Source organism: Anser anser, assembly GCF_964211835.1.
Source record: "Anser anser genome assembly, chromosome: 10".
Taxonomy (NCBI): Eukaryota; Metazoa; Chordata; class Aves; order Anseriformes; family Anatidae; genus Anser; species Anser anser.
Window position 1 is genome coordinate 10682163 of NC_139730.1, and position 8347 is coordinate 10690509.

Genomic DNA, 8347 nt, shown 5'->3' on the forward strand with positions numbered 1-8347 from the left:
ACTGAAAAGCTGTATTTCCTCCTTTTCCAAGCACAGATGGGAACCCTAATTAAGAGTCCCTCACACTAGCATCAGTCTTTTTCAATAGCAACATTATTTTACCCCAAAACTTCCTCTAAATCTTGAATATCCCTCTCCGAGTCAAAGTTATTTTGCCTTGCTAGGACATCCTCTCTCCACATATATATGCAGACTATTTTTAAACACATAAAAGACTATCAAAAACCATTACAAACTACCTTGTCAATCACACTCAAAGTAGATATAACTTAATTCAATGCATTTCCATTTCAAAAAAGTAGGTTCCAGCCCTCATCCTTTCCGCTGAAACAAAGCCACACACACAGGAGCTGGTTTATAGGATGCTAAGCTTTTTATGTTATGTACAGTGACATATGTACAGATTTTACAAGGAAGAGGAGAAAAGGCCCTGGGAGTTTGATCCAAGGCCAACAGTTCAGCCCATAGTAAAAGGGGATGGTCTGGAAGAATGCACAAATTAGAGACTCCGCTATTTAACTTCACAGCGTATGTATAATCATTTCTTACATTTTGGCCTGAACGTGGATTTTAAGAAAGAACCTAAAAGGGGCTGGATGTTGAAATCTTTGAAAAACAGAGGACTTCAACAACATCGCCTCCTTGATGCCTCTGAAAGCTTAAAATCTGACTCTGAGCAATCAAACTATTCAGTATGTCATGCACATGAAAGCTATTCAATTTACATCTTGTCATCCCATGCCAATTTAAATTATGGTTAAATGAAGATACCTAATTATTTTACCCAATGGACTGATAGCAATGAATAGAATGTCACGGGGCCAAGCAAATTCCTAGTGAAACTCCACTGAATTAATGGGTCTGAAATAAAAAAAACACTGAACACAATTCACACAGAAAATCGTGCTTTGGACATAAAATCACGTTTTATGTGCAATCACGGAAACATTACTAACAATGATTTAGTTCCAGCCACGGCTGGTAAAGCTGTTTACACCATGAGTATATTATATCCATGCACACCACCAAAATAGAACACAATGCTAAATTGTTCTCCGAGGTATGCAGGTGCTTGCACTGTCCCCTGACAAAACGATGACTTACGCAAAGCTTATATATTGAAACAATTTTACCTCGGGGGCAATTTGCTCATTATCATATTTGCTTTAGGTTTCTTTTACTTTTTGTTGCAAGCTAATCAGAGCTTTAATTGTCCATATCCCTAAATATTTATTTCCTCTTTGAGGACTCATTTGAAAGTCACTTGGCATGTAGCTGCTCAGAAAGTGGAATATTTTTAGTGTATTCTTAGTACTGCTTAAGCCCAATTCTGGAGTCCCTTCTCAAGGTAAAAGCTGAGAGAGGCGAACAGAAGTTCATATCATAACTAAAGTAAACCAATAATTTATCACTGCTGGTAGTGGCAACTGTTGCATAAAAAAATGTTAATGGCTGTTAAAAATAATTATCATTCAACCTCTCATTTTCTTAATATGGACATTTACTCGAAAATGAGAAAACGATACTAAAATATAATAATATAAGCAAAACAGTATCTAAAAAATATTTTTTCTAAGTTTCAAGTGGACTGCGAGCACCTTTCTTAATGAAACACTCTTCATAATCACACAGATTGTAAGCCAATCTGAAATCTTGAACATGAAGTATCTGCAAGTGGGTGTAACCATTTCACATCTTTCATTTATATTTAGATGCAGCATTTTGGATGCCAAAAACTGAAGTGCTGGCACTTTGAATGGTGAGGTGATGCCAGCACCTTGCACCAGCATTTCACACCACAGGTAATACTGGGAACGGTAGAAAGGGATGGAGAACTTGTATCACCTCCAGTTCTTCTGCATGTCTTACAAGCAAGTAGAGTTTGACAAGTAGAAAATTTCTCACTCTGAAAGAACTTGCATTTTAATCTCAGCAATACAATTAAGGATACAGAGGGTAACACAGTAAGTTAAATAAATAGAACTGGAGAAATAAAGGTTTGTTTTCAATATTTCCTCTACTGACACATTCAGGTGGCAAAAAACGTAAAGCTGAGAAATCAGCAACTAAGTCTAGAACTGCCAGGCAAGAGACATAAAGCAAGTTCAGACCGGGGCAGTGAAGAACAGCACAAAGGGCAGAGAGAAGACAGCGTTTCATGTCTAACATGAATTTATAGGTGGAAGGAGTCTCAGTGGAATTTCCACCAACAGTAAGTACTCCAAAAATTCAAGATCTAACCTTGCTCATCTCAGTCACACAAGAAGTTGCCTTCAAATGCAGTGGCACATTTTGCATGAGCTGGTTTTCACGACCAGGAGAGGAACTAAAAACCGATGGTTTAAAAGTTGAAAACACATCTTAGGCTGTCTTTATAGCGTAGCAATCTATATGCTGTGAGTGATTTCCAGTTCTTTTCCAGTTTACATTACAAACAACAGGAAATTAAAAAGGTTTAAAAAAATAGAAAGAAAGAAAAGCCTTAAATATTAACCTGGGCATGAATATGGAAAGGTCACATGTTACTGCATCAGTTCACTCCATACCATTTAAAAACTAGACCCCTCCGTCCCCTGGAGAAAAGGGTTCATGCAATAAAAGCATACTAACATCAGGCTGGAAGTCTTGAGCCATAAGGACTCAGCGAAGTTAGCGTATCTCAGCGTGGGAAGGATCCTCTCAGTGGGAGCAAGGATTTCTGTACGGGAGGGCTGACGTCAGTGGAAGTGGGAGGGAAACGGTGAGGGGAGGTTTGCTGGGGGAACGGCTGAGGGCAGTTTCAGTGGGAACAGGGAGGAATCGAGAGGGCTGGACGGCCTCACTGGAAGTAGGGACAGTACGTGTGGGAGTTTCAAAGGGAGGGAGAGCTGAAGTGTTGCAAGGGGAAGGGATTACCAGACAGGCAGGAAAAGAGCAGACGGCTTAGCAGACTAAATAATGTGCTGTTAAATGCTGAGATGAGATCCATTTCAGCACTGAAGGTACAAGTTAGCATACGTCCTCCTATATATACAGGATTATGCAACCATTGGTTTGCAGTGACTGTAAAATTCACAGACAATTTCACAGGTTTTGAATGAAGGAAACTTGCTGGCTGTAACACCACAGATCTAAACCACTCATCCCATATTGGCTGATAAATCAAAAGGCTATTTCAAATTTAGCCCTGCTGGCTTAACTCTACTTTTAATTTGCAATAAAGGAAGTTTGGATTTACTCTCTGATCCCCTTGCACCCAAACACACACATTTCTGTGTTAAATATACACGACAGGGAGAGTTACACAAGAGAAGAGGAAGGAAATCTCACATACGTAAAAGAATGAGAGGGCAAAATAAATGTGCAATGTATGTGCTACAGTGCATACCAATGCAGTATAGAAGTGACACACACACGTTGCTGGGACAGCATCCCCTTATGATTACCCACAGCAGTTTTACATAAATGCCCATCGAGTCCTTACACCGTGCTAATCCTTATTTATGCTAAATGTTAACCAGAGCTATTACCCTAAAAGAGTATACGCAGATTTCTATAAAGCCAAGTACCCTTACCACAAATTCAGCTACTGAAATTTCTGCAGAAGAAAATCATAACTAATCTATATGAAAGGCTATCGCAATTCTGAATCCACTTTCTTGAGACTTTTAGAGCTGAAAAAAATCAGGAAATGTCTCCTTTGCAACAGGACTGATCTAAGTTTTCTTTGATATTTTTAATGTAGCCCTGGATAATCAAACTTCAGTCACTGTTACTGAGTAAATCTCGCTCATCTTCCACTGGGAAAAGGATAGAGTTTAAGCTGTGGAGTCTATCTGTTGAAAATTAAAAGGAGGGTTTTCATGGCTGGTTCCCTATTTAGGTACAGCACTGATTCCAAGCTGCTCATGAATTTTCAAATGAAAGCCACGCATAAAATTACTAATCAAGGAGGGAGATACAGGCGCCATGACCAAACAGATTTATCTCCTCCACTTATCGCATACTATCACCATACGCATATATACCAGGACTAGGTACTACAGAACTTATCTCTGCACACACACACTTTCAGGGCTCCTCTGCAAGTTTACCATGGATTAACTGAGCCTTCTCCTTATTAGGAAAGAACAGGATTTTTTTTAGCTACACTTTGTAAATTGGTGCAAATCCCAAAACACTCACATCACACATCTGGAGAAGTGATCCTCTGCCATTCCAACAGCACAAAGACATAATAAGACATAAACATAAAGCCAGAATAAGCCTGGGGGTTAATCAGCAATATATATAAGGCCATTTTACAATTAACGTGGGTTATTTCTTCTTATGACACTGCCTGACTTGAAAATATGTGCGCTATAGCTAACAAATTGATTTGATAAAAGTCACTGTGTTACTTATTACACTTTAATAATAAACTTAATGCTAATACCAGCTGAAGTGAAAATGCAAGGTTTACAGCCCAGGTTTTGTTCCTAGCTTTCACATAGGACTTTTTTGCCTTTAATCTGTGCATGTATGACAAAAGAATGTATGTGAATTCAGTTGCAGTGCGCTGAAACAACAGGAGAATGCCATTCTGGCAGTAAACTGGCTGTGCACACGTGTTCTGACTGCAGCACCGAAGCACAAAAGGTATGCAGCATCTTCTGCTCAGGTGAGGGTATCCCAGGTGCCATAAAGAACAGCAATAGTTTGTGGAAGCGCCCAAATTCATAGGACCATAAATCTCAGAGTTCTTTCTCAAATCAAAAATCCTTTTAACTCCAAAACTGCCCAGTGTCCTGCCCAATTCTCCTTTTGGCTTCAGTGATTTCAGGCTCCAATCCCATACCTTCAGCACTCTCACCCTTTATTTCTTTCTAAACAACTTCACTGTACCATGACAAGTGTAGCTCTCTCTCCAGCACAATTTCTGAGACAACGCAGTTATACTCTAGCACAGGATGAACTGTAAATCTGATCATAATATGCACACTAATGCTAAAAGCAGAGAATGAAGCACATTGCTGCTTTGCATCTCTAAAGATAGGATTTTACACACGAAAATCATGTAGATGTGATGTTTCAATCAGATTTTGTACTCGACTGATCACAAAGAGAATTCCATTCTTATTTCTAAAAACCCAGGCAATGTGCTCAGAGTGATGACAAGGGCAGAAAAAGACCGAGTGATAAAAATCAGAACAGCTGCCAATGAGGTTAGAGCATGTACACGAACCAAAATCAACCGTATAGCACCTGGCCGAATTACCCAAACCAGGTAACAACAATTTTTACTAAGTTCTTGAAATCAAACAACAAAACTAAGGCTGCTTTCCATGGTTATGCTTCTGGAAACAGTCCTTGGAGTTGTTTGTTTGTTTTCCCCCCCATAAGCAAGCACACAGAAGACAAATTCACACAATATAAACTTTACAAAGTTTAAAACCAAAATATTGTTAATGTACAATTATAATCACAATTAAAAATAAAGCTATTAAAGCAATTGTCAGGATTCTGATGACAACTTAACTTTCCCCACTGCAGTTACCATAAGCACGACCACTGTGCGTGAACAGAGCTGTACAGTTTAGTTTCCTGTACAGTACTAGCACTCAATTTTACGTTACTACAACACCGTTGACCTTCATATTCTGACTTAGGTGCTGTTAATTCCTCCTTCGAGTCACTACATACAGTGTCTTCTCATTTTTTCTACACCTTTTTTAAACTTCTGTGAACTGTACTTACTAAATCTGGAGGAAAATGAAGAAAATCATCCATAGTACTGAAGAAAATTGCTTCGGGTCAATATTCTAGAAGCCACCTTAATAAGTGTGTAAAAACCCTCAGAAATCTAAAAATTATTAGTTTCTCCGGGTCTGCAAAACACTTGACATTTTGCTAGTTCTTGCCTGCCCTCAAGCCTGTATCTTGTATTTACGGCGTGCGTATCTCAGTCCTTATCACAGTAACCCAGAGCTCATCAGCCATGTTATACAATATCCCCCGGGGTACTGCATTTGAGTTCATTTCTTTTTTTTTTTTAATATTTCCAATTACTTATTTTTGCAAAATACAGATAGTTCCCTCCCCGCCAAGGGAGAAAATATGGAATAATCAAAAACTCTAGCAGTAGGAAGTAAAGTATAACGCATAAGCCAAGAGTACATCAATGGAAAGCAAACTGACATGCAACTAACACTTAAAAAAAATAATCACAGATTGCAATTTTTTTCAGTATGTGTCTGTCAATTTCACACAGGTCTTGTGTTGCATCTCTACACAGAAGTATACACACTGAAACACATGCAAAAAATAAAAATAAAAAAAAAGACAAAAACTCTATTTGCAGCAACAGACAAGGTCAACAAGTTGTTAACGTACACCAGCACCCGGAGCAAAATCTGCTGCCCCTCTTCCAACTTTCTGAATGGAAGAGCTACGCGAACCGATCAGCCCACCGACCGGATCGCTTCGGGCTGCGGTCTGCCTGCTTCCACGGGAGCCGAGCAGCACGAGGGGCGCTGGGCAGCCCCCCACGAGCACACCCGCGCAGCCCCACGGCCGAGCCCACCGCCGTGGGCCCGCTGCGTGCAGCCAGCCCTGCGCCCCTGGCTCCAGCGAGGCCGCTCGCACCGCTCCCCTTCCCAGCCTTTGCCAAAGCCCTTTCGAGGAGCGAAGAGGCTCGGGAACATCCACAAAGTCATCGCATGAGACGGATTAGTTTATAAACGAAAGTAATAGCTCGAGCCAGGAAAAGCTCCCCCGCAACGCGTTACTTAGGCGGGGGGACTCCTTGGGTTAGACCGCTGCAGCCAACTCGTGTGCTGAGAGAAACAGCGCTCGTGTCTCGCACCCTTTTTACCTTAACACTGGATCTGCTGGTCTGGGTCTCTGCCTCCATGCTCTGGCTGTTCTCCCTCTTGTCTTTCTTAGAGGAATTAGTCCTCACCTTATAAGTGGATGTGTTGGAGGATTTAATGAATAATCCTGGGACGGGGTTGCCTTGCTGCTGCTGAGACATGGTTGTGTTGGTCTGGTGAGGGGAATTGCACTCCTCAGACTCTTTGCTACTGTGATAGACCACTCTGCTGTCAGAGATGTGGATGCTTGGAGCACAGCCCATGCTTTGTGGCCACCTGGGGAATACTTCTAAATTGTATATATATATACGTGCATATATATATATATCTCTTTCCTTCCCGTTGGTATTTCCCCCTGCTTAATTTTTTTTTGTTAACAGGTTGAATCTTTTTCCTGCGTCTCCGCTACACTCTGAAGCACTGCCATCGGTCCCTCGCACACGACAGGCTCGTGTCTGTTCTCCTCGGCCTCCACGAAGCGGGTCCTTTCGTCGCCCCCTCAGCGGTGGGCCGGGGGGGCTGGAGGGGCGGGTGGGGGGGGGATCAACAACTGGTCGACTTCATGTTTTCACAGGTTAGTGCTGATTTTCCTAAGCCATCTGAGAAGCTTGGGAGGGCTTGCTTTCCTTCGGGGGAAGAGGAAGGAAAAAAAAATAAAAAGGAAAAATAACCCCGAAAAGCCCCGAGAAGCCCCGAAGCACACGCACAGCCCCGGCGCTCAGCGCGGCCGGGGGCTCGGCACCATCTCCCCCCTCCTAGCCCGGGGCTCGGCGCATTCTCCCCGCGGCGCTCCCGGGGGGGGGCCGCTCCCCACCTCGTCCTCCGCGCTCGGGGCCGCGCTGCGGGGCTGCTCGGAGGAGCCGGCGGTGGCGGAGAGGGGGTAATAATAAAAAAAAAAAAAAAAGACCCCCCAAAAAAAAAAACAAATCCCGGCGAGGAGCCCGGTCCGCCCCGGCGGCGCTCGTCACGCCGCGCGGGGCACGTCGGCGGGCGGCCGCGGGGGTGACATTGGCGGTCCCGGCGTCCTCAGGCGGCGGCAGCCCCCCTCAGGCGGCCCGGGCGCTCCCCGGCCGCCGCAGCGGCATGCCGGGCCCCGGCCCCGGGCGGGGCGGCGGCGGGCGGGCGGGCGGCGGGGCGGCTCGGAGCGCTGCCCGGGGCCGCGGGAGGAGGCGGCGAGGCTGGCGGAGGCATCAAAGGGCCTCCATGGTGGGGGCAGTGTGTGGCCGGAGGGGTGATGCGGGACGGAAAAATAATAATAACGATGATTAAAAAAAAAAAAAAAAAAAAGGCGAAAGGCGAGAGAAGCGGCAGGAAAACGATCCTAGCGTCCCGGCTCGGCGGAAAGGCTTGCGGCGGCGAGGGCTCCCGTTCGCAGGGCCGTGGCGGCGGCGCGCCGTGCAGCGGGGAAGTGCCGGTGCTCGCAGCTCCGCTCCGCTCCCGCCTCTCCGCACCGGGCGGCGGCGGCGGCGGCGGCGGCCCCGGCCCCCTCCCTCCCGCCCTCCCCGCCCCGCCGCCCC

At 44.6% G+C, this 8347-nt stretch overlaps 1 protein-coding gene across 4 annotated transcripts in view; it reads right to left on the reverse strand.

The window, feature by feature from the left end:
- PDE8A (phosphodiesterase 8A) overlaps nt 1-8347 on the reverse strand; it is a 148122-nt gene that overhangs the window by 121641 nt on the left and 18134 nt on the right. For 2 of the 4 annotated variants that reach the window (XM_083850688.1, XM_083850687.1), the window contains exon 1: nt 6833-8311. The exons of 1 other annotated variant lie outside the window; for it this stretch is intronic. In XM_083850688.1, coding sequence (XP_083706814.1) covers nt 6833-7093 — 261 coding nt within the window. In that variant the 5' untranslated portion in view covers nt 7094-8311. One more of the 4 variants, XM_083850689.1, reaches the window with a different exon arrangement.